This window comes from Babylonia areolata, chromosome 11 (genome assembly GCF_041734735.1).
Source record: "Babylonia areolata isolate BAREFJ2019XMU chromosome 11, ASM4173473v1, whole genome shotgun sequence".
In the NCBI taxonomy this organism is placed as follows: Eukaryota; Metazoa; Mollusca; class Gastropoda; order Neogastropoda; family Buccinidae; genus Babylonia; species Babylonia areolata.
In genome coordinates this window covers 11,067,541-11,094,944 of record NC_134886.1, presented here as the reverse complement: position 1 = coordinate 11,094,944, position 27,404 = coordinate 11,067,541, and the positions used below count along the sequence as shown (strand labels likewise).

The window sequence follows — 27,404 nt, the reverse complement described above, 5'->3', positions numbered from 1 at the left end:
AGCATATGCATAAATGTTTCTCTAAATAAAATTCAGCCATCTCCATCACTTCCTTCCAATTATATGTTATCACTATCAATGCAATCCACATGCTGATAATGAAAGCACCACTTTACAATGAGTGTAAAACACAACAGCTCTTCCATGCCTCAAATCATATTTTAAAATCTATTTTATATGAATGAAAACTGTTTTACACAGTATATTCAGACTGATGTCCCATCACTTAGCAGAACTTTGCTGCTCCTGGCAGATGTTAGCATCAATGTAACGTCCATACTAGACACGACATTGTTTAATGTCTAGCAGACTGCATTGGGCCTATCAGGACTGCCCCATTAAATACCAAAATTCAGTCATTACTAAGACAAAACCCTTGTCATATCCGGGAAAAAGAAAGAAACAACCCCCCCTCCCCCCACCCCCTAAAAGAAGCCCCAACAAACTTCATGACATATTATCTAACCATTAAGCTCCATGAGTCTGTTAGGACTAAGCTGTGCTGATGTCAGCCCTTTCGCTTAATTTATCATCCTCAAACAAAATTTTTAAAGACTAAAAAAAAAAGAAAGGTTAAAAATGCTTCAAAGCCATTTAAACTACACAAAAAGCCATACGGCAAATAACATTGTAGAATGGACAGCTAGTGCCCATCCCAGCACATATAATTTCCCAATCACCAGAGCAAAACAGCACAGACAGTACAACATAGACTGCAGGCAAGAAAGAAAAAAGTGTCAAGGTTTGCTGGAAAAAATAAGAGGGAATGGACTGGGAAGGCTGAAGAATCAAATGATAGCGAAAGGGGAAAAAGGCAGAAACAAAGAGCAATAGAAAAAATGGAATTTCTTACAAGGAATTTTCTGAATGCAGGGGTAATAATATATCCCCGGCATTCCCCAACATCCATAACAACAGAAAGCAAAACACAGACAACATGGACCACTGACCTCGGCCTGTCACCACAGCGAAGTAGCCCAGAGCCTTCATGGGAAACAGCTGGCCCTCCAGAATCTGTTTAATCTGAGGGAACAACAGTAGCAGGTAATTTACACTGAACTATTCCTGTTCATTTTTAACCACACATGAATGAGTTTTGAAAAGAAAAAATCTGTTTGTAAAAGTCTCCTCCAACCTCCAATGTAAAAAAAAAAAAGAGAGAGAGAAAAAAAAAAAGAATCAACTGACTGATCAACTAAAATTACAGGATTAACAACAGTACTACTCCAACCTTAAAGATTTCAAATTTCTGAAGCTAATACTGACTGCCAGTTCCCACCTTAAATGTGTCAAATTTCTGAGGTGTATGTTATATGGGATCTTCAAAACAGTGCAAGAAACTGAAACTTTCTCACAAACCAGATGCTTTCTGGTGACATGTTATTGCCTGAACATACTTTGAAGCCATTTCAAGAGTCTGTTTCCGGTCTAGGGCAGCTGTATTTTTCTGCAATACTGCGAGAAACAGTTGGAATAAGTCAACAAATGGCAACATCAGGTCTTGTGAACAACAGAACAAGGTTGAATGAAGGCAGTCTGTTTAAATAATCAACACAGAGAATACTCAACTTTTGACTGACTGATGTGCAGCCAGATAAGCAGACTAGAAAGCAAAGAGCTGGATCTGACTGGGATTGTACAGCTTCAGGTGGCTCAGCACTGCACTGCCTCTCTCACACCCTTCAGGTGTTGTGTCCTCAATTTTCCATCATTTCTTCTGTAGCTAAATATACATGGTAATAAAAACTTTTTTTCTGTTCTTTCTTAGTCTCCTGACTTTTCCCAGATGTCCAGAATTAGGACTGGGAGGATGTTGGTGATTACAGGCCCTTTCATGTACCGTCTTAGGCACTGTTTCAGTGGCATTACCTCACCATGCCTCATCCTGATTGGCTAATACATAGCCACACCCACACTTGACTGTTGCAGTCCCAGCACCAAGTGACCACATGGGGCTATCAACCAAAACATAAGGCCACATACCACAGAAGACCAACCATGGAGTTTCTTGGGAGGTACTCCGTTGTTTCTGCACTGATTTAACTTACACAGGACATAACCTACAAAGCTCCATACCAATCACAGATGTTGCTTCTTTCACTGGTATAATGAAATGTTTCAATTCTCCACAGACCATGACTTTAACTGAACAAGTTCAGGGACCCAGGATGGAAGGTAGAGGGAGGTAAGGGATGCTGTACTGTCCACGACCATAGAGCTGCTCACCCTGTCCGGATTGTAGAGACTGTTCTCTGCCATGTCCACCTTCGTCAGCACAAAGATGGTGCGTTTGCCGCTGGGGTCCATCTGACTGACCAGGTCTGTCACATTGCTCCGCTCAGCGTCCAGTGACCCATCTGTACACACACCCAAATATTGTACACATTGAAACAAACCACACTACAGCATCCAGCCACCCATCTGTACACACACCAACATCAATATAGACACTGATACAAACCACACTACAGAGTCCAGCGACCCATCTGTACACACACCCGCATCACTGTACACACTGAAACAAACCACAATACAGCATCCAGCCACCCATCTGTACACACACCCACATCATTGTACACACTGAAACAAACCACAATACAGAGTCCAGCGACCCATCTGTACACACACCCGCATCACTGAAAACAAACCACAATACAGAGTCCAGCGACCCATCTGTACACACACCCGCATCACTGTACACACTGAAACAAACCACAATACAGCATCCAGCCACCCATCTGTACACACACCCACATCATTGTACACATTGAAACAAACCACAATACAGGGTCCAGCCACCCATCTGTACACACACCCACATCATTGTACACATTGAAACAAACCACAATACAGCATCCAGCCACCCATCTGTACACACACCCACATCATTGTACACACCGAAACAAACCACAATACAGCGTCCAGCCACCCATCTGTACACACACCCACATCATTGTACACATTGAAACAAACCACAATACAGGGTCCAGCCACCCATCTGTACACACACCCACATCATTGTACACATTGAAACAAACCACAATACAGCGTCCAGCCACCCATCTGTACACACACCCACATCATTGTACACATTGAAACAAACCACAATACAGCGTCCAGCCACCCATCTGTACACACACCCACATCATTGTACACATTGAAACAAACCACAATACAGCGTCCAGCCACCCATCTGTACACACACCCACATCATTGTACACATTGAAACAAACCACACTACAGCGTCCAGCCACCCATCTGTACACACACCCACATCATTGTACACACTACAAACCACACCACAACAACATATGCATACCCACATCAAAGTACACACTAAAACAAACCAAACTACAACAACAACATATGTACACTCATATCAATGTACACACTAAAACAAACCAGACAACAACAGTAATATATGCACACCAACATGAATGTACAAACAAACAAATACAAACAAAACTACAACTACTACAAAACAAACTGAAGCAAAACAACAACAAAAGGAACCAAGCAAATAACAAACAATACCAATACAACCAGGGATAAAGAATTCACAAAAGTGCTCTCCCAAACTAAGTGTTAGGACACACACACATATTCAGGTCTGAAAATTTAGGACACACACACATATTCAGGTCTGAAAATTTAGGACACACACACATATTCAGGTCTGAAAATTTAGGACACACACACATATTCAGGTCTGAAAACTGTAAATATCAATCCTGTACAATGATTTGGATGAGTGAATCTGTTAAAATTAAATTATTACCAATTGTACATTCAGACTGTCCCATTAAATGGCACAATTCTGCTGCTCTTGGCAGATGTGCATATCAATGTATGTTCCAGACTAAGCAGAATTACCATTTTAGCTAAAAATGAGAAAATACAGATATCAATGTGTCATTTTGTAAAGTAAAAATGCAAAAGTTTAGCACAAAAAAAAAAAAAAAGAAAAGAAAAAAGTTATATTTTAAAGCCAAATTTGAAGCTGACTGACAAAATATTTCCAGCAGATAAAAATATTCTGTTAAAAGTTTTCCATGGGCACACACACAGCCATACATACAGGCAACAAAAACAGAGTTACACACACTCAATTTTTTACAAACAAACAAATCAATCTTAAAGTGCAACCTGCAAACAAAGTGAAATGTGACAACTTGACACTGTCACAAAATATTAAACCATCTTGTATACAAAGAATAATGAAAACAACATCTTTACAAAAAAAAGGTGAAGAATAGAAGAAAGAGGTGTGAAGCATCTTCAACAGACACTGTGCATCACAACACCTCCACGCTGATAAAGACAACACAGAGCATGGACTCACCCTGAATACAAAGAATGATGGCATTGGGGTTTTCCATATAGGTGGAACATATGTCCTTGATGGCATCCTTGGTGTCCGGGGCCATCACATTGGTCACCGTCTGAATCACACCACAACACATTCAGTTTTCACTGTTATGAGAAAAGATGTCACTTACATACACATGTGTGACTGTCTCTGTCAAATTTAACAACTGTCACAGTGAGTAGGAATATGAATTAAAAAAAAATCCATGAAATATCTCTGATTCAACATTCTCTCTTTTTAACTCAGTGAGTTATCTGCCTCCACAACAGGTCAAGGAAACTGATAATCCAGTAACGATAATATCTGCAGTGCTGGAAACAACACAGCCTATTAATGCATTGAAATACGCATGTCAACAGAAAAATACACTTGACACAAATGCTTTAGATTTACATTGCTCCCATTTGCTCTTACAGGATCATATCTTTCCCTCTCCCACCTTCCCTTCCATGTTATAAAAGGATATGTTTTCTTACTCATTACCCAACATTGTATTACTATAAATCAAACACTACTGGACCAATCATCCTCACCAATCAACACTGTATTAACAGACAACCATTTTCACAATTCAAAGCTGTACAAGGAGATACATTTTGACAACCCAACACCAGACATCAAGGAACAGACATACTCACAGATATAATTCCTGGAAGATCCACAAGCACCATTCTCTGTAGACCCGGACCCTTCACCGACATGGAGATACACTGCAATACAAAGGGTCTCACTGACACTGGGGCTTCAAAACCAGTTCTTCAATCATTCCTGCCTTTTCTGGTCCACAGCTCACACACAATAGTAATTCATGCTTTTCTCCTGGGAGTGACCATGATTTTATTCATATAATCATTGATCTATGGAAAATAGTAATTGTTATGCACAAACTCCTGCACACTTGCACAAATATATACTTGAACATGAACATACATGCATGCACAGAAAAACACATTCACACGCACACACACACACGCGCGCGCGCGCGCAGCTAACCTCCTGGCTGACTGTCTGCCCCTTACGCACGCTGGCCTTCATGCGTAACTCAACCTCTCTCCTCAAAGCTGCCAACTGCAAAACACACATGGAACACAGTATCTGCTATAGCAAAAAGAAAATAAATATCTTCATGAGTCCACTAACTTGAGGGGGCAGGGGGTGGGGGTGGGGGTGGAAGAAGAAATCTTCCTTGTTTTCATATAGAATGTCTCACTGGCCACTAACCCCATCTCATCTCACCAGTCCTTTCAAATGGCACAAATTTAACAGTAAAAAGTAAATCTGCAAATGGGAAACAAAAATGTGAAAAAAAACCCCTCTTGGTTTCATGAAGCAAAAACCAGAATAAAAAAAAACTTTCATCAGATGTATGGACATTTTTCTATGTTTTTTTAATGTTTTTTTTAAAATGTAGTTTTCACTGACACGAGAAGCCAATGACCCATCCCATGCGGTACTTACACTCCCTTTTGAACTCCAGTCTTCTGTCAGTAAACTGTTAGACTAAGGTCAAACTCTGTAACATATCTCCCTGACACTGAATTTTGCAAGTATTTTAAAAATAAAACTCTTGCTACTCCCATCAGACCCTGAATGAGATAAAAGTTGTGCTTCAGCTTTCTTTCTTGAGGTTTTTATCAAAAGCTGAGATCCAAATATTTTCTAGACAGTGCTGATACTTACGTCAGAGTCTTTGGTGAGGTCAAACTCCCGGCTGCTGTCTCTGAAGGATGCCACGTGGTAAGGGCCTTCACTCAGTGTCACCATGACAGGTGAACGGGTCATCATCTCCCCTGAGCCCCTGAGAAAAAAAAGAAGAAAAAAAGATTGAATGGTAACAATTAAACATCAACCCAACGTGACAAAGTCTGTCAAAATATCTTTCTTCCATTTTTTTCTCTTTTCTTTTTCCATATCTCCAGAAGTATACTTTCACAAACCAAGCACTAAATGTTTGTGAATCCCTCACCACTACCCTTCCCCCAAGCTGCCATCTCAATTGATGAAAAAACAATGACAACCAAAAACCTCTTCTTTCTCTCTCTTTGAAAGAAGTTAATGATTCAGGATCATTATCTTTTTAGGGATAAAAACCTACCTTGGGAAGATGCGAGCTTGTGCAATCATTTCCAGGACGCTGGTTTTTCCAGAGCTCTGGTCACCGATCACCACCACCTGCCATACACAATGGATGAGTACATCATCAACAAGATTCTGTGCCATACAAGAAGAACAACAACGTAAAGATGATAAAAAAAAAGAAAAAAAAGAAAAAAAAGATGGACAAGAAGAAAAAGACAATGATGGAAAAGAAAAAAGATGATAATGACAAAGAGAAAAAGATGAAAGGAGTTCATGATAAAGAAGAAGAAAAGGAAGATGGTGACAAGTGTGTACATCAGCGTCGGACAAAAATTGATCAAGTGTTAAGATTGGTGACAAGTGTGTACATCAGCGTCGGACAAAAATTGATCAAGTGTTAAGATGTCTGTCATATTATTGCTGAAGAGGACAAATGTTCATTACTTTTTCACTGGTGAGGTCACTGTCTGAAAAGTTTTTTTTTCGTAAGCTTGGATATCATGTGAATGACACTGATGACTAACTGATCGTTCTCACATTACCTGTTCAATTGGGACAAGGCCAACATTAGTACACATACAACCTCAAGGCAGTTTCAGACTATTTCTTAGTGTTTAATTAACCAGGAGGTGTTGTCTTTTGTGAATGTGCTGGACAGGAAAGCACCAGAGGACGTAACATTGTGAATCTTCAAGTCCAACAGTTTCAAGTAAGAAACAACCATGACCAAATCCCTTACTACTTGTGGCTGTGATAACAAACATCAGTGTTGGTAAACTGTAAATGAAGCCTTTCAAGTTCATTGTCAAGTCTTGACAGATTGCTTGTCAATGGAAATGATGGGCCATAAACAGAATCAGTAAGAAATTACTTGTTTTTTTTTTTTCCATATCAGCTTTTGACATAATGACCTAAAGAAGTAGATGGGGAGAGAGAGGGGAAAATGACTTGGACAGAAATGTTCAGTAAGTTTCATTTTTACTCTTCATCTTTTTTAAGAGTTCAAAGTCTTTCTTTCAGAATTCAAAACTTCATTTTCATACTCGTTACTTTTATGATTTTGATATTAATTAAAGCTGATAAAGAAGAATCTTCAAATAAAGTAGAATTTTTAATTGCAACATACTGATATTAACAACTTGAGACTTGACCCAGAAACATATACTGACTGACTGGCTTAAGTGTCCCAATCACCTCATTGTGAAGAGGAAAAATGTTTGGGAGAGTCGGGACACTTGTGCTATTGTTGTCCATGTGGATGTACAACCCTGTGATGATGATGATGTTGAAGAACAACAACCTCTGCTGGTGGACTATTTTTTTCCTCAGTTAATTCAGACAAGACAGTCACAAATACCAACTTCACCAACAGCAGACTTGTGCCACATTGAACTGGGCACAATAGCCGAGTGGTTGAAGCGTTGGACTTTCAATCTGAGGGTCCCGGGTTCGAATCACGGTAACGGCGCCTGGTGGGTAAAGGGTGGAGATTTTTCCAATCTCCCAGGTCAACATAATTATGTGCAGACCTGCTAGTGCCTGAACCCCCTTCGTGTGTATACGCACACAGAAGATCAAATACGCACGTTAAAGATCCTGTAACCCATGTCAGTGATCAGTGGGTTATAGAGACACGAAAATACCCAGCATGCATGAACCACGACAGAGTCATCGGCAAGTCGATGTTGGTCGTGTAACAGAAAGAAGAAGAAGAAGAAGAAGAACTTACCCGGGGCAAATTGTCCTGAGTGTTGTAACTGGAATCAAAGTGAGCCAGCTCATCCAGCACTTCAGAGTACATGTCGATCAGTGATTTCTGCACATTCACAGTCACTGTCAGTCTGTCTGCATACCACATCAGGCAACTGGGAAATCATTGTATCACTGGCTGAATTAGAATCAGAGTAACTTTAATATCTCACTTAGAGAAATTAAGCGTGGTGATTCAAAAAATTTTTTTTTTAGGCAACTGGGATATCATGCTGTCATTGACTGTCGGCAACTGTGAAATCATATAATCACTGGCTGTTGGTAATCAAATGCAATCATTGCACACTGAGACTTTCTCTCTGATCAATGCTGTTGCTCAGCAGGATATCAGCCATCACTGTCAATCATGATTTGTTTCAAATTCTGTTTAAACTCAGCTATTATTTGGAACATTTCACCATAACACAAAAAAACAAACAGATTTTTAACCAGGTGCAAACACTTCTTTGAGCCCTGCACCCTAACACTGCTCTGCTGTCAAAATTTGTCTCATTAAAATGGTTTTCACCATCCTACATATGTATAAACTGCAATGGAAGGGAACTATCTTCTACAGTATTTCTACGTATCCATGGTAATTTAGAGGAAAAACAGTATATTTTCAGCATTTTTTCTTCATCAGAATGGCATGGAAGCCTGCTGAGGCTAACCATCTCCCTAGAGTTGAATGGGTTAAAGTCACTTGTTAATTCTGACCCAAGTACAGTGAAATGGCAGATACAAGGTCTATCTGTGTATCTTACACACTGGCCACACCAACCTCTGGCCACAGATCACCAAACTTCATGATGGCCACACACCACCAACCTTCATGACAGCCACACACCACAAACTCTTATAATGGCCACACACCACCAACCTTCATGACAGCCACACACTACAAACCCTCATGACGGCCACAAACACCACAAACCTTCATGACCACACACCACAAACCTTCATCATGACCACACTCCACAAACCTTCATCATGACCACATTCCACAAACCTTCATGATGGCCACACACCACCCACCTTCATGACTCGCCGTTTGCCGGTGCGCTGTTCCCGTAGGATCAGCTGTTTACGCAGCTCCCTGTTGTCCTTCTCCAGTCTCTCTATCTCCTTCTGATACCGCATCTGCACAACATCAGGATCATTCCAACAGTAACAAATTTCAGCACAAGGAAATTTAGAGAGGGTTTATATAGAGAAGAAGAAAATCACTAGAAAAAAACATTCATGAATGCAGTTCCCATGGCATGGTTACAAGCATGTTCACCCTTACATGGATAAATACACACACAAACACACTCACACCTACAGGATACATGTGCACACACACTAGCTCCTCAAACACACACACACATACATCTACACACACACAAACAGACCACCCCTTAACACTCACATACACATACATCTACACATACAAAAACATACCCCCAAACACACATATATATCAGACCTGCCTAGGCCACCAACTACCTCTCAGTAGCAGAACCCCAGTTTTCAGTAGTTTTATGGTAGTTTTCAACAGTATGGACATGGCGGCATTTCCACTTTAATACACTCTTCATTACATCTTCTTTGTACTAACCAAGACATGAATTAGGGCTAATTGCAAAACACAAATGAAGCTTTCAGTAATCACATACAGAGATACCAATCTCCAAAGACAAAAAGGAGCATGCGACAAAATCACCAACATAAAATGGCTGACTTACAGTTACCATCATTTATTTTATTCATGACACAGCTTTCCCTTCCTCTCTCTTTTAGTTTTTATCTGTATGCAGAGATAAGATTCCAAAATTGTGAAATTTACCATAACAGGCGAGGGGATCTTGGGGACTGCATTAGGAGAGCAAAGCTGGTTATCTGTTATGTCCTTAAACACACACACACACACCCAGAGAGAGAGAGAGAGCATCTCTGAGCTCACGCACACACGTGTGTGTGTGTGTGTGTGTGTGTGTGTGCGTGTGTGTGTTTGAGAGAGTGAGAGTGTATGTTTGTGTGTGTGTTTTTCCAATTCAGCTCTGTGTGTGTGTGTGTGTGTGTGTGTGTGTGTGTTTGTGAGACTGAAAGAGTGTATGTGTGTGTGTGTTTTTTTGGGTTTTTTCCAATTCAGCTGTGTGTGTGTGTGTGTATGTGTGTGTGTGTGTGTGTGTGTACACGCGCGTGTATGTATGCGCACGTCTGTGCAGTGTATGTGAGCATGGTATATTGTGTTTGCACATCTCCCAGTGTGCGTTTGTCTGTGTGTCGATCTCAGTGCTGTATGCGGCTCCTGTGGCGGATGTCATCAGTCATCATACGATGTCGCATGAGAGCTTTGCTGATGACACACAACTTTATCAGTCGGCTTCCATAGCTGAATTTGATGCACTGGTGACTCTAACACAGGAGTGCATTGCTGGCCTAAAGGACTGGATGACTCTCAACAAGCTGCAATCAAAAGACTGAATTGATGATAACCTGTCCAAAGAAGTTTCGTCAACATCCTTCCTTTCCTGACTCTGTTCTGATCAATAGCACACCTGTTTCACTTTCTCCCTCTGTTAGCAGTCTTGGTGTAATCCTAGACCAGTCTCTTTCCTTCCAACAGCACATTTCGAATATCTGTAAAGTTGCCTATTTGGAACTGCGTAGAATCAGCTCTATCCACCACTATCTCTCAACCGATGCAACCAAGACATTTGTATGCTCTCTGGTTCTCTCAAGATTGGATTACTGCAACTCTCTTTTGGCCGGCCTTCCCAAATATCTGTTAGACAGACTCCAACGAATTCAGAATAACGCTGCCAGACTCATTTGCAGAGCTTCTAAATTTGACCTTGTTTCTCCTCTCCTTCAGTCTCTCCACTGGTTGCCTGTTTCTGATCGAATAGACTATAAGCTATACTCTGACCTTTTCTGCAGTCAACGGATCTGGCCCCAGGTATCTTTCTGAACTCATCCATGTCTATACCCCATCTAGCCAGCTCCGTTCTTCCTCTGATACTCGACTTCTCAGGATACCTCACGTCAGAAGTAAGACCTACGGACACAGATCGTTTTCTTTTCAATCGCCAAAGACGTGGAACAAGCTCCCTGATTACCTCCGTCATTGTGATTCCCTCGCATATTTTAAATCTCGTCTCAAAACTCACCTTTTCCCTCAGCAATAAGTTCAATTGTGGCAGATCCACTTCCTTTGCGTTAGCTATGCTTGACTATGTGTGTATACATATGCATGTGTACATAACTACATGCATGTATATGAATGTGTATTGTGTGTGCGTGTGTTTATGTAAGTTTGTGCCTCCCTATGTGTGCGTATGTGTTAGGGTAGCTGTTAGATACACATGTATGTTAAAATGTATGTATGCAGCGTGTGTGTGTGTGTGTGTGTGTGTGTGTGTGTGTGGTCACATTTTGGTGTATGTAACATAGATATGATGTATTATGTTAACAAAAGTGTTTTTGTAAAGCACCTAGAGCAGATTTCTGGATAGCGTGCTATTAAGTATCCATTATTATCATTATTATGCGTGGTGTGTGTGTGTGTGTGTGTGTGTGTGTGTGTGCGTGTGTGTGCGCGCGCGCGTGTATGTGTATGTGAGCACATGTCTGTGTAGTGTATGTAAGCATGGTAAAATGTGTTTGCACATCTGCCAGTGTGCGTTTGTCTGTGTATGCGCGCGCATGTGTGCGAAGGCGCATTTGTGTGTGTGTGTGTGTGTGTGTGTGTGTGTACGTGCCTATATGTGTATGTGCGCGCGTCTGTGTAGTGTATATAAGCATGGTAAATGTGTTTGCACAACTGCCAGTGTGCGTTTGTCTGTGTGTTGATCTGTGTATGCATGGTGTGTGTGTGTGTGTGTGTGTGTGTGTGCACGTGCACGCATGCGTGTGTGTGCGTGCGTGTGCGTGTGAATCAGAAACAACGGCCGCGGAGATCGTGAAATGTACCGACGTCCAACTGACAGGCCGCACGCGCGTTTGGTAAAGCGGGTAAATGGATCGACGTATCTCCAATGAAGTGACGTAATCTCAGCAACACTGGGTGGTGGTGGGGAAGGGAGGGAGGGTGGCAATGCAGTGACGTAATCTCAGCAACACTGGGTGGTGGTGGGGAAGGGAGGGAGGGTGGCAATGCAGTGACGTAATCTCAGCAACACTGGGTGGTGGTGGGGGAGGGAGGGAGGGTGGCAATGCAGTGACGTAATCTCAGCAACACTGGGTGGTGGTGGGGGAGGGAGGGAGGGTGGCAATGCAGTGACGTAATCTCAGCAACACTGGGTGGTGGTGGGGGAGGGAGGGAGGGTGGGGGAGGGAGGGAGGGTGGGAAGCGCTGACGTCAAATGCTATGAAAGTTCATCTTCAGTGACGAATTCTTCAGAGACGAATGTGTGTGGGGCTTCTTAGCATTTGCTCTGTGTGTGTGTGTGTGGTTTCGCGGTCAGCAAAATCGTAGTTTTTCTTTACTCGGCCGTAGTGCCGTAGTCAGGGGGCTTGAATCGTAGAAACTACGGACGAATCGTAGTACTAGGCAGGTCTGATATATACATACATACCTCCACAACACACATCCCATATATTTACATGCATACATATACCTTCCAGTTCCAAGAACACAAATATACAAACACAAACATCACACACATATAATCCACACACACACACACACCTATCTTCATACACAAATACCCCCCAAAGAAAGATACACACACAAACACATATTTATACACACGCATTCCCCCTTAACCCCCTCACACACATACACTCAAACCAACCACACACATACCCACACTCAAACTTACCGGACAAACCCACAACAAACACACATTGAAACTCACCACACACACATGCACTCAAAACTACAACACACATTCGTACACTCAAACCCACAACAAACACACATTCTCAAATTCACCACATGCACACACACACACACACACTTGAGACCAGAGACCAGATCAATGACAGAAAGACAGACTGACAGGACAGACTGGTTACAACCAAGATTAGAGGCAGACACAGATGTATGTGTCCCCCAGTTCTCACCCACCTGTATCTGCATCATTTCGTCTTGCACTTGTTCCAGTCTCTTTTTGTCCTCTGCCGGCTTAAGACACACACACAAACAACATATAAAATGATATAATATAACCACACACACACACATAAAGTGATATTTATCTGTCTATCTATTTAGTTCCCACAGAGTTAATTTTATTTTCATTTCTGAAACTTTTACCCTATACGAGGGCTTCATCAGGCTGTCCAACACACACAAGTCAAAATATCACCACCCCACTTGCAAACACACACACACTTACATAAACACACATACACTGGCATACAAAAGGTAGGCAATACTCGAGACCAAGAAGTACTTTTCAACATCCCACCTCTCGACCCTCTCCAACACACACACACACACCAGAGACAAACCCTCCCCCATAGCACCAAGTCTCACATATCTCTCCCTCCTCTTTCCTACTGACATATTACACAAACACACAAACAACCCAACACCCACTCATAACATACACACTCACACACAAACCATAACCCTCTCACTGATGTAAGACTGACCTACTTGTACATAATGACCAAATAACAAGAACGAAGATGTTTATAAACTATCCCTAGCATAAATTATGAAAACTTAAAGACCAAAAGTCATAGAGCAGATCAGATAACTGAACATCTCCTGGTGTTGCAAATGGCATGATGGCTTCATGGACAGAGCACCCATTGAGGAAAAAATAATTGTTCACCTCTCCCCTCCTCTCCCCTTCCATTAGATCTCTGGTGGTGCTGACCTTTGAAATGCAATGGACAAAGGCCACATGCTCTTGCATGAACAAAATAGGAAAAAAACGAACCAAAAAGACATGTGACAGAGGGAAGGAAGCAAACAAACGGGAACAGCCCTAGCAAAAGGGAAAGAGAGAGGGACAGAGAGAAAGAGCGAGAAAGACAGAGAGGGACAGAAACACAGTAAGACACAATACATAGGGACAGAAAGATCGTGGAAGATGGTAACAGAACATGGACTGAGACCAGACGGACAGAGACAAGGGGATAGCAAAACAATCCACTGTTTTGCTGATGGTCAAACCCAGAGCCTACTTACTTTTTTCTTGTCCAGTCTTTCCTCATCAGCTTTCTCTGTGGCCATACCCACCTCCGGGGCAGTGAAACCAAGGGTCATGTCTGCATCTGAAGGGGTCAAACACTGTCCATGTGACTTCCAGGATTGAAATACAGTTCCTCAGCCCCCTACCCCTCCCTACCACTCAACTGTATGTATGTATCTGGAGTCTGTGTCTTCATGTATGTTTGTATAAGCTGGCATGCACAAGTAAATATATATGATTCAGCATAAAGATCATAAACTCACATACTGATACTTTGACTGGGCATTTGAGTTTTCCAAATAATGCTGTTGTTACTTATTTCTGTCTGACTATTCCAATCTTTGAACCTTGACAATCCGTAAAAAACTGTACATAAAAAAAAAAGAAAAAAGAAAAAAGACCAAAACACCAACAACAACGCTGCAACAAGAATGGTATTCAAAGCTTGTAGTTGTAAACATGATCATGTTCAACCCATCTTCAAAAATCTTTATGAGGCTGTAAAAGTATGCACTAAACAAAAGCTTTCCATGCTCTGTTACTCTCTCTAAATTGTTCTTTGTTCTCCCTCTATTCTTCTCATCCTGTATACTCCCATAATGACAGTTGCCCTCTATCTCTAATTCAGAAACACTGAACTAAAAAAAACCCATGGGTGTTCTTTTTTGCAACTCTTTCTGCCTAGAATTAACTAACGTGAAATTTGTTGAATCCAGTCAACTGCATCCTTTAAAGCAGCTCTTTAAACCAAGCCGCCTGAATATCATATTTACACAATTTTTCTCTTCTGTCCATATTAATTTGCTGGCTGCTTGAGTGCTGTTTGTGTTTGTTTCTTTCATATGTGTGCTGGAAGGAATAATCAGTGTGTGTGTGTGTGTGTGTGTGTGTGTGTGTGTGTGTGCGCGCGCGTGCGCGCGCGTTTGCATGCATGCTCATGTGGTTTGTGGGTGGGTGTGCATACATGTGGGTCTATGTGTGTGGATGTGTGGTAAATATGTGCATGTGTCCAAGTGTGTGTCTGTACTCGTGCGCATGTGTGTGTGCACGTGTGCATGCATGCGCACGCATGCATGTATGTCTGTGTATGCTTATGTGTAAATGTTTGTGTGGTGTCTATGTGCATGTGTCAATGTCAATATGTGTGTGTGTGTGTGTGTGTGTGTGTGTGTGTGTGTGTGTGTGTGTGTGTGTGTGTGTATGTGTACTGTGTGTCTGTGCTCACACTTCTATACTGTGCAAGAGGAATGGAGTGAAAAATATTTTATCATAGTCATCAACATAAAAACATCATTGGTACTGTCATAATTACTATTAGATACCATCATCATAATCATCATCTTCTACAAATAGTTTATCATTGTAACAAACAGGAATGCTAAAGACTACTCCATGCACAGTGTGTCACTTAAATATATGCCACTGTATGAGAAATGATCTCTGTTCAGATGAAAATCAGCTACAGAAAGTACGTATGAAACTATAATACACAATTCATCATCCTGTAATATACCAATTAAATCAACCTAATAAGTATTAAACATGGGATGGATTAGTTTTCTTAACATTTTGAGACAAAAGTTAATATTCTTCAGAATCAAACTGAAAGAGAATGTACCTTGCACACTCTTTCCTTCTGTACTAGATCTCTCGCGCACTGTAACACAAAATGAGCAAACACCAACATGAAATTGTAAGCATAAAACCATGCACAAGGAGGAATAAAACTGTCCAAACAGCCAGGCATGGTACACAAGAGAAATTCTATCAAACGTATACACAAGTGTCCAAAAAGGAAAAATAAATGACATGGAGAAGTGGTATTTGCTGTTATAGGAATAAGATTAGCAGACTACTAAACTCACTTCATAGTGAGTCAAGAGATAATTCTGTTGATTTAGAGAGAGATGTGTGTGCGTGCTTGCATGTGTGTGCACGCCTGTTGAGGGAGATGTACACATGCCAGTGTCTATGTGTCTACATGTATATACATGTGTGCTGAAGCATATAATGACTACATCATTACATGTTTGTAAAGATATTGATGTTGACAACTATGGGCATGTCGGGATATGTAACAAGTTATGCAAGCCAATGTTTGTATTGTATGTTGATGCACATGCATGAAAATGTGTGCATAAGCATGTGCATATGCATGTGCATGCATGTGTGTGATTGTTTGCATGCATGGGTGTGTGTATGCATGCATGCATGCATGCATGCATGCATGCGTGCGTGCGTGCGTGCGTGCGTGTGTGTGTGTGTGTTTGCATGCATAGGTGTGTGCGTGTATGCATGTGTGTGTGTGCATGTATTGAAGTGTGTGTGTGTGTGTGTGTGTGTGTGTGTGTGTGTGTGTGTGCACGCTCACGTGTGTATCTATATGTACATTTTTAAGTGAGCACCCTATGCTGACAATGTTGCTGAAGAGCATATGTTCAAGGCCAACTGGTCATAACATTTGCTTATTCTTGATTTCAAATAACAGACCCATGCCTGACACCAAGAACAAAACAAAAATCAACATAACAAAATCAAAACAATGCAACAACATTCCAAGTTAAATGTCAACAAGAAAATGCTCAAGAATCAAAACACCAACAAGGACCATACCAGGAAAAGCTGGCGGTTGGCAAACACAACTCTGCACAAAGAAGGTGAATGGAAACCATGTACCAACCTGTCACGGGTTTACTGGCCGCCTGGTAAATGAGCATCGCATCACCCAGTCCTAAGGGGAAGCAGATCAAGATGAAGATTCACATGTCATCGTCATCCTAAACTGAACGTTTTGGCCTTAAAAGTGGCTGTTGGCAAGCCATTGAAAAAAACAGGCCAAAACAAGTGCTAATCATAATCTCACTGCATTTCAAGCTGCCAGATCTGATTGTCATGATATAAAACGTTAACCAGCATCAACACTCATTTTTGCTGTGTGTGCTATATTTTGCCACACAACAGTTGATCTTTAACCCTTTTGCCTTTAGTTTCCGGAGCTCTTGATGCCTGCAAGCATTATACTTTGTTAACTGGGTTGTAAGCATGGCTCAAATTATTTTGTTCTGAAATAAATATCAGTTTCTCCAAATACAAAAGTACACTGCCATTTAGGCAGCCACAGTCTGTTGTCAGCAGTAGGTGCATGCTGGGTGTCTTCATTGTTTCCATGGTACACTGACATGAAATGATATATTACAGGATCTTTATCACATATATTTGATCTTCTGCATGTTTACATACTTGTAAGGAGTTCACCTGAAGGCATGGGAAGGTTTACATAAATGTTAACCTGGGAGACAGGAAAAATTTCCACCCTAAATCCTTAGGAAGTTACAAGGATTTGATTCACAGACTTTTCAGACCAATGACAAGGTCATCCAACACCAACCACTCAACTGCCGCGTACATTGATGCGCAATGTTCAACAGGTAATAAGAACAGGGAAATATACAAGACATATATACATGCTGTTATACTATTGTGAATGCAACATAATGACTATTACTGCCATTCAGGCTCTGCAGACCATGCTTCATGCTTACTGCTCTCACTGTCTCTCAAACTGTAAATATCCAATGGCTTTTCCCTCTGTCTTATAATATGGGTGTTCTCTTATTTCATTTTACTTAAAACAAAAACAAAAACAAAAAAAAACAACAAACAAATCCATTCCCACTTCCTGGCAAAAATACTTCCCGTCCAAAGATTTATGAGCCTGTCCCAATATCTCCCAATTTACAGCTTCTTTATTTTCTTTACATTTTTAACAATTCTTCCTAAATGCCACAAATAACAACGTGCAGTTTATATATTGTTCCAGATAATAAGGTCATGATTACTAAAATGGAGGAAAAGGTCAATATCAGAATATGTTAATTAGAGTTCACCTCAGCCAGTGAAGCCTGCTCCAAGCACATAGGTAATTATATGCTAATCAAAGATGTCCCTAGGATCTAAATTCAGAGCTGGCCACTACTGACAGCATGACACTGGAACTAAACTTTTATTACTGATTTTTTCTTTTTCAGTTCACTTCTAAGTTATTACTTCAAGGAAAAAGCATAACAAACAAACACAAAGGAACCAATTTCTGATGCTGACAAAGGTATCACAGACTCACAGTAACAACAATGGTAAGGAAAGTGATTTCTGTAAAATAAACAGTTATTAAATATACACCAGATGACAACAGCAAAGATAAAGATTCAATCTTTCAACCACACAGTAGTACAAAGACAGTCAGAAGCATACCACAAGGGTTTTTCACTCTTTTCTGCATCAACAGTTTTCTCATCATCTACACTTCATAAACATCTTTGGCACAAGTGTTATAGTATACTCTGCAAAAGTGTGCTTACTAAAATTTAAATATTTTCATTACTGTGATCTTATTCATGAACACAAGTCCTGACAGAAATAATGTAACAAAAATTATACAGTGTTATTCAGAAACACAATACACATCACCCAAACTATCCCACCCTCAACCAACCTCTTTGAATTGCATGTGCTGGCTTTGTTCCTACTCCCCATTTACTTTGACACAGATCTCATTCCAATTCATTCATTAAAATGATTCATAATCAAACCAGCAATTAAGGTCATCCCAGGGCTGCATTCAGAACAAACAAGAAGATTACCATAATCATACCCTCCAAAAGCATGGTTCACCTGTACTGAAGCCTCATCAAACAATGAAACGACTGCATCCAAAGCAGTGCTTTTTCTCAGCCTATACATTTACTACATCTTTACTTTGATATCTGTATATCCCAAGGAATACATTATATCTGTAAATGATAAATTTATATAGATCAAAGTGCATGTGTTCCCTCTGCAGAGCTACTGTCTGTATTTCAAAAGGCAGCACTTTCCAATGGTGGCGCTACCATGGCCATCAAACACCACCTCCCTCCCTTGTCTAGCTTTGCTTCACTCTCTTCCCCTAACTTTACATCATTTTCTTTGTCTCTTATCTGTTATTTGCACCACTTTGTTTCACACTTTCTCCCTTTCCCCTGTCATACATTACTTTGCCCAGTCTTATATAACCTAGTAATCCATACTTTACATTCTCCTCATCTTGCTGAGAAAAAGTAAAGGTGTCATAAATCTGTTTCACTTTCAGCCACCTTTCCCTATATTCTATAACTCTTGCTTCTCCCTTAAAAAAGTCTTCTTTTATTCTTCTGTACACAGAGAAGAAAAGAAAGCCCCCAGTGGTATACTTCCACTGCTCCAGAAGAACAAGCGGGGAGGACTTACCCCTGGACAAGGCAGCGGACAGACTGGTCCCTGAGGCATCCAGCCAAAGGTTGAAGTCTTCCACCCCTCTCTTCAGCCATCCCTGCACACATGACACACAGGATTCTGAAACAGCGAGCCTCCAATAACAGACCAGCAGTTGTTGTAAAAGTATACTTGTGTATCATTATCACAAGGACAGGCAAACTGTCACAGAAATTTGTCAGGACATGCACAAGATTACTCCCATTTTCCCTATTCTTCCTGTCTTGAAGTTGTAATCTCCCTCCAAATAAAGAAGGAAGTAAATAAAAAAAAAAAAATCACTGCTGGAACAAAATTCACACACACACACAAACACACACTGTGGAACAGTGGATTTGTACAACACCCAATTCGGAAGCAAGTGTCCGAGTTTCTATTATCAAATGGATCATGGGGACCATGATTTTCATCCCCCCCTCCACTTGACCTTGAGTAATGGTCTGGGTGTTTGTCTGTTGGATGAGATGATAAATGGAGGTTCCATGTGCAGCATGCATTTAGTGCATGTAAGAGAACCCACAGCAAGAAAGCGTTGTCAAGGGCAAAAGCTGACTGTCCATCTCAATAAAAATTCTAAAATACAAGAAGTAAAACTAACGTAGTTCTAAATTCAGATAATTCACAGAATTATTGCAACGAACGCAATGTTAAAAAAAGAAGAAAATTACTGTAAAAGACAGATATTCTTTTTATAATGCAGGACCAGAACATTCAACAAATACTTTGGACATGCCATAAATATGACTCTCTCGCCATATATATAAATAATATACATAGTATGATAAAGGTTTTGATGGGAAAAAGAAAGAAAAGAAAAAAGAAAGGAAGCTTGTCCAAAAAATGTCTTTATTATAAATGTACACAAGTCAGCTGGCCAGTCCACAAAAGCAGGACTTGTTTTTTGTTTTTGTTTTTTTAACGCAAAAGTTGTTCAACAGCCAAATGGAGCATTGGTGTTTTTGTTCTTTTGTTTGTTTGTTTATTTTTTGTTTTGTTTATTAATACAAAAAAAAACACTTTCACAGAAAAAGAAATGTAATAGATGGCACACAAAAACATGATGGTGCGACACTGTTGGGAAGTGCAAGGTAAAAAAAACACCCCCAAACCCCAAATTTACAATACCGCCACCATCTCTTCCACCATCCACCAACAATTTTCACCCTATACCAACCACCCAGACCCCTCCCCCACAAAACAAAACAAAAACAACACACATAAAAAAACCCAAAAAAACAACCCCACAAAAAACCCAAAAAAACCCACCAACATCAAAAAAAGATAAGTGAAACCACCAAAAGAAATCCTTATCACATCACTCAATGGCAACAAACCACCACCAATACCGAAGTCTAATCTTATTATGCCATCAAAGGCAGTCACCTTCTCTGGGAACTTGTCATGAATGCTGGACACCATTCGGCGAAGCGACTCTGAAGCCTGCTGCAGGGTATCAGACTCTGGTATGTAGTCCTTCAACCACTCCATGTCTGGCAGGTATTGCTTCAGCTCTTCCAGTTTCTGCACACAACCATATATGTTCTTCCCATTTAGTAGATTTACAAGTAAGTCTATTCCACAATGATATTTTCTGTCATGAGGTAGCCTCAATCAATGGGAGGAAAGGTGCAAGTTTTTATCAACCTGTAAAACTGAAAGTGGAAATTAGTTATAATGTCTGTATCAACGCTCGTATAACTGGGGAAAAAACAACAACAAAAAACCCCAACCTGTTCTGCATTGTCACTGAACATGAAAATCAATTCTTAAAAAAAAGTTTTTAATGGTTGCTTTTGTTGCCCCCTCTTTAGCACTGTTCCAATGGCATTTGTGCCATACATTTTGCTCATTCTTAACCTCTGTGATGCACAACCTTAACTAGGCTTGATTTTTGGCAGTCCCACTGCTGGAAGTCCACAGGAAGCTATCAATCTCATGGAACATATTTATCTCTTGAAATTTTCACCTAGGACCTTATAATTTGGTTCAGAATTGTCAATAATGTGAACTGGAAGTCCACATGAAGCTATCAATCTCATGGAACATATTTATCTCTTGAAATTTTCACCTAGGACCTTATAATTTGGTTCAGAATTGTCAATAATGTGTTTGTGAAACAACACTGAACAGAAGAAAAAATATAGAAAAAATATAGACAGATAGTAGATACCAAACATGTAAAGCCTGAATCAAAAGTATTTACAACTGCACTTGATATTTACTAGAGACATATGTTTCTGCATTCCAAATACATGTTTAAGATATCTAAAATGAAAAAGATGTGGAAAAGCTGGTTTGCACATTTTGTAAACATTTCCATACAACCACAACACCACACACATACATGGTACACACTCACATAAATTCACTCACACATAAATTACCTGGTTGGCAGCTACGCCACCCCCAACAGCTCCCGTCAGAATCAAGTACCGAACTTTCAAGAAACGCCGCAGCCCAGAAAACAGTCGCACCGTGCCAGACATCTGCCTGTAGCTTCCTCCAGAATTGGCAACATGTCTCAGGAACTGTGATCTTGCCGTTTTAGGACTTGTAATTCGAAAAATGGTGTACGCTCGAGACTGCTGCATGTTTGCAATATGCAGACGCTTGAGCTGTAACTGTGTGAGTTCATGTTGCCTGGTGATTAGTGTGGAGTGGTGCTGACTGTTTGGTCTGGCCACCAGTGACAAGTGGCGCTCTCCGTCAGACTGGTGCTGTCGCCAGTGTCCCTGCTTGGATTGGCGCAGACAGGTCACACAATAGGAGCTGTTGGAAGATTGGATGAGTCATTATTTGATATCTTCCATGTCGGCAATGCATAAAAAATCATCAGTATTGACATTAAGTAGTGGAGTACAATCATCATTATCATTCATTATCGTCAATACTGTCACAACAGATATATAAAAACTATTCACCCAATATAAATTATAATCACAGGTCTTCTTTATGCCTTTTCTTTTTCACTTAATGTTTTTGTTTATTTATCTCATATAAATGATTATTACCTAAATACTTTTTGCTCTCAATTTTTTGTTTTATTGAGAAGCCAAGTGCATTGATTAATCATACTATGTGCCTGCTAACAACATAATCAATAACTGAATAACTTTATGAAAAGATCATGGATTTATGTTTACAATTCGTACAAGTTTGCATGAACAGATGGAGTGACTGACTATGTCAATATGTGTGCATGTGTGTTCTTTGATTCAACATTTGTTCACACAGTGCGATTTTGAAAGAGAATTTATTCAAGACCGTAAAGCATACTGTCAGATTTTGTTTTAACAGTAACAAGAAATCTTCAATGACTTTTCTGCAAAATTTTAAATCCTCACATTCAAAATATTTTATATGTGGATGTAAGAATCATAGAGTTTCTTCCTCTAAAGGGACTTAGGGAGAACCTCTTTGGTATTAAAAAAAAAAAAGCTTGACTGTTCAGTTTCTGCGAACATTGTTGATTTTTAAAATTTTTTTTTTTAAATTTTGATAAAACCCTTGTCATTATTGGGTAGTCACTTGCTAAGTCATTTACATGTCTACAACACAAGCATTGTGACTGTTGTAATAAACATAATTATAACCTGTTTTATTTTCTTCTAGTTCTACAGGTATACTCTGAAAACAAGCATGCTATTTCAAGTTGTATTTTGTTGTTGTTTTTTTATTTGGATGTTATTCTATGGAGGTGGAAACAGACATTTTCGATGCACCAAAATTATCACCATCACTTTGAAATACCTGACTAGTTATCTACAATCAAAATAATGGGGGGGGGGGGGAAGCTCAGATTCAGAATCCATATTCATTTTCCATCATAAAAACATTTATTTTGTTTCTGTACCTCATACACTTTTTGTCCTAGCATTTTAACATTTTATTACACCAGATTCCTGAAAATAATATGGCATGGGGAGAGCACTTAACAAAATTCCCTGGTACTGAATGGGTTAAGTGTGTGTGAATGTGTGTGAAGAAATCTGCACTAATCTATCACTGTAACCAGCATCAACACTACTACTGTTGTTGATACAACATCACAGCATGCAGACATCACAAGCGGTATCCCACAAGGCAGTGTTTTAGGACCCCTGCTTTTCCTCTTGTACATTGATGACCTTCCAAGTAGAGTGAAGAGCAATGTGAAATTGTTTGCTGACAACAAGAAGTCGTTCACACAAAGTGACCAAGTAGGTGCTTCAAAAGTCCTCCAAGATGACCTGGACAACCTACAGCAGTGGTCTAGAGATTGGTTCCTCCACTTCCATCCAGAAAAATGCAGTGCAATGAAGTTAGGAAACTGCAAATCAGAAGCAATTTACTACATGAAAGGGAAAACTAACAGTGGGGAGGAATACAACCTGGCACTTGCTGAGAGTGATGTGGTGAAAGACCCAGGAGTGTACATTGACAACAAGCTGAATTTCAAGACGCATGTGGCAAAAGTTGCTGCAAAGGCTAACAAGATGCTTGGTATAATCAGGCGTTCTTTCAACTACTGAAGACCTGTTTGTTCAATTGTTCAAATCCCTGGTCAGACCCATTTTGGAATAAGGACATTTGGTCTGGAAGACACAGTCAAAAACATTGTGCAGAGAGGTGGAAGACATCCAGCGATGGGCAACGAAACTGATTGGTCATTTGAAGAACAAGCCTTACCATGTAAGACTCACTTTCCTTAAACTTGTTAAAGCTACCCAGTCTAGAACACAGGAGGCAGCGGGGAGATATGATTGACTGCTATAAAAAATACATAAATTACATGGAATCTACAAGACCACAAATCCCAAACAATCACCTGCAGTGAGGTCTCTCACTTGCAGTGAGGTCTCTCTGACCTCTATCCCCTGCAAAATTCTGGAACATGTCACCGTCAGTGCTCTCATGTCTCACCTAGAATCCAACGAAATCTTATGTCAAGAACAACACAGCTTTCGCAAGCTTCGGTCCTGTGAGACACAACTACTCAATTTTACAGAAGAACTGTTTGGTACTGCAGAGAAAGGAAATCAGGCGGACGTCATCATTATGGACTTTGCGAAGGCCTTCGATAAAGTAAACCACAGCCTCCTCCACAAACTGAAACATTATAGCGTCCAAGGAAAGATCAACAAATGGATAGGAGCTTTCTTGAAAGACCGGCAGCAATCGGTGGTAGTGGAGGGCGCAGCTTCCAGCTGGGTCAGCGTGAAGTTTGGGGTCCCACAAGACTCTGTTTTAGGGCTGGCGCTACTTTTGGCGTACATCAATGACTTGCCAGAAGAACTCTCCTCACTGACACGTATGTTTGCTGATGACACAGCTGTCTACCGTTTAAAGGCCTCCAAAACTGACCAAAATTTACTTCAGGAAGACCTCAAGAAGCTAGAAGCATGGGAGCACAGATGGGACATGGCTTTCCATCCTGGAAAATGTACTCCCAGTTACAAAATCATCCTGTCCTGCAAAATCCGACTATACCCTCCACAACCATATCCTAGAAACTGTCTCTACCTCAAAATACCTAGGCGTTACCATCACAAGTGATCTCAGCTGGGACCTGCGCATCAACACCATTTGTGCAAAAGCCAATAAGACCCTCGGCTTCTTCAGAAGAAACCTGAAGATCCCAGCAGTGTGCCTCAAAGAAACAGCATATAAGACTTTCGTCAGACCAATCTTGGAGTACACGTGCACCGTATGGGACCCGCATACCCAAGACAACATCAGCAAGATCAAAGCTGTCCAGAGACGAGCAGCACGGTTTGTGGTCAACTGGTACCACAACACATCTAGTGTCACCGCGATGATCGACAGACTGCAATGGCCGACTCTGCAGCACAGATGGAAGGTAGCTAGGCTTGCCATGCTACGAAAAATAATGGACGGAGAGGTGATCGTCGAAAAAAGCTGCATCGTGCCAGCCCCACTCAGACAAAGAAGGAAACATTCTCGCCAGCTCAACCAGATCCGGTGTAAAACCCAATACAGGCAATATTCCTTCTCCCCCAGAACGATACATGACTGGAACAACCTGCCTGAAACAGCTATAGCAGCAGACACCTTGGACACCTTTGAGTCTAGGGTGCCCCCCAGTCAGTAGTTAATTACCCCCCGCCCCCCTCCTCCTCCCCACCCCCTCTCTTACCCCAATACTTTTGGTTTTTTAAAATTTATTTTTGGGGCCCTGCTGTCTTAGATCAGCAAGGGACTGGCTAGCTCGGAAGGGCAAAAAGTGAAGTGATAGTAGCCTGCCGGAGAACCCACTTAGAGTAAGACTGGGTTTTCATCCTCACTAATAGGTCTGTCGCTTTCTGTAGTTTGTTTTTCTTTCATCGCAACCCAACAAAAACGGCGTAAAAATCAAAATGATGATTGTGGCCGTCAATGCAGTGAAAGTGAAAGTAGGGACAGATGAGGTAATAGTTTAATGCTAAACAAATCACACTGTAGACTGAAAGTGCGCAGTTCCTTCTTTACTGAGCGAGTCGTTAATAAATGGAACGGTTTGCCAGACAGTGTTGTGACAGCCCCAACCATGTAATCTTTCAAGACTAGGTTAGACACTCATTAGGCCAACTCTCCAAGTATTTATGATCCAGTATGCTATCATTAGGCCATGCATGCTGGTATACTGTATCTAAATGAACAACGAACAGGCCTTTACAGGCCTCTAACGTCTTGATTCCAGTTCCAGTTCAAGACACAGTAAATTAATCATATATCACTATAGTTTGCACTGATCGTGTGTGATACAACACTACTGCTGGTACTGGTAATGCCCCTGCACTTCGAATTTCACCATGTGCATTTGCAGAGAGAGGGAGAGAGAGAGAGAGAGAGAGAGATACGGATAAGGATGTTTTATTCAGTATAGGCCATGGCCCCTCATGAAGGGGTGATGTAAACAAACATTACAGAGGTAATATATTCAGATATGTAACATAACACAGTTGTAACCTGAAAATGAGAAAAACAGTCATTATCTGCATTTAGTCTTATTCACACATAATAACAAAAAAGCTGAAAACTAGCACACACTCAACTGCATATTGTATTTCTAATCTTTGAGGCTTTATATAAGTAAATTGCTAGCTGTTTATTAACGTGTTCCTTAGTGGCTGACATAAGCAAATACAGTCTGAACAAGGAGGGTTGCCTATGAAATTTTGAAGGTATCAGCTGATTTCTGAGATCACTTAACACAGGACAACAAAGTACAAAGTGAGAGAGAGAGAGAGAGAGAGAGAGAGAGAGAGAGAGAGGTTTAACACACTTTTGTTTTAAAATTTGCGTACACACTTTCTTTTAATGCATAGTGATCATACCAATTGCATTTATTTTTATTTTTTATTTAGGATCACTGGATTCATTCCTTCATTCAATCATTAAATAGATTTAAACCCACGCCTCACCACACACCCGCAATACATAGTGACATAGTGGCAAACACAGTACTACAATGTTATATTTTCAGAGACTGGTTTTACAGATTCTCGGCAAAAGCAAAATTGTACTTTCAATTCATTACTAATCCAGACAGGGACATTCAGACATCGCACATGACAGCTCTGCTGTGTACGATTTCTGCGTTCATCCCTATGAAAACAGTCATTCTTATACGTAAATCACCTTCCAACACGCATCCGATACATACCCGAAATGTCCATTCATTAGATTTCGAAGCATTTTAACACAGTCTGCAACAGGTCAGCGATTGAATTTGACATTCATCGTCTTCTTCGGATCTGACGAAACATGGCCAGTTAGGTTGCGTCAGTTCCGTATACTAACCA

At 40.6% G+C, this 27,404-nt stretch overlaps 1 protein-coding gene across 3 annotated transcripts in view; it reads right to left on the bottom strand.

The window, feature by feature from the left end:
* The window catches only part of LOC143287517 (dynamin-like GTPase OPA1, mitochondrial), a 54,681-nt gene extending 27,277 nt beyond the window's left edge, over positions 1 to 27,404 (bottom strand). The window contains exons 1-17 of one of the 3 annotated variants that reach the window (XM_076595559.1): positions 27,266 to 27,404; positions 22,005 to 22,389; positions 21,004 to 21,141; positions 19,597 to 19,678; positions 17,012 to 17,062; positions 15,950 to 15,988; positions 14,328 to 14,413; positions 13,254 to 13,310; positions 9,233 to 9,337; positions 8,178 to 8,264; positions 6,465 to 6,541; positions 6,050 to 6,167; positions 5,363 to 5,437; positions 5,008 to 5,079; positions 4,343 to 4,442; positions 2,227 to 2,357; positions 951 to 1,023 (exon numbers count right to left, since the gene is read on the bottom strand). In XM_076595559.1, the coding sequence (XP_076451674.1) occupies positions 951 to 1,023; positions 2,227 to 2,357; positions 4,343 to 4,442; positions 5,008 to 5,079; positions 5,363 to 5,437; positions 6,050 to 6,167; positions 6,465 to 6,541; positions 8,178 to 8,264; positions 9,233 to 9,337; positions 13,254 to 13,310; positions 14,328 to 14,413; positions 15,950 to 15,988; positions 17,012 to 17,062; positions 19,597 to 19,678; positions 21,004 to 21,141; positions 22,005 to 22,389; positions 27,266 to 27,297 (1,708 nt within the window). In that variant the 5' untranslated portion in view covers positions 27,298 to 27,404. The remainder of the gene's footprint in view (positions 1 to 950; positions 1,024 to 2,226; positions 2,358 to 4,342; positions 4,443 to 5,007; positions 5,080 to 5,362; positions 5,438 to 6,049; positions 6,168 to 6,464; positions 6,542 to 8,177; positions 8,265 to 9,232; positions 9,338 to 13,253; positions 13,311 to 14,327; positions 14,414 to 15,949; positions 15,989 to 17,011; positions 17,063 to 19,596; positions 19,679 to 21,003; positions 21,142 to 22,004; positions 22,390 to 27,265) is intronic. The other 2 variants (XM_076595560.1, XM_076595561.1) reach the window with 2 other exon arrangements.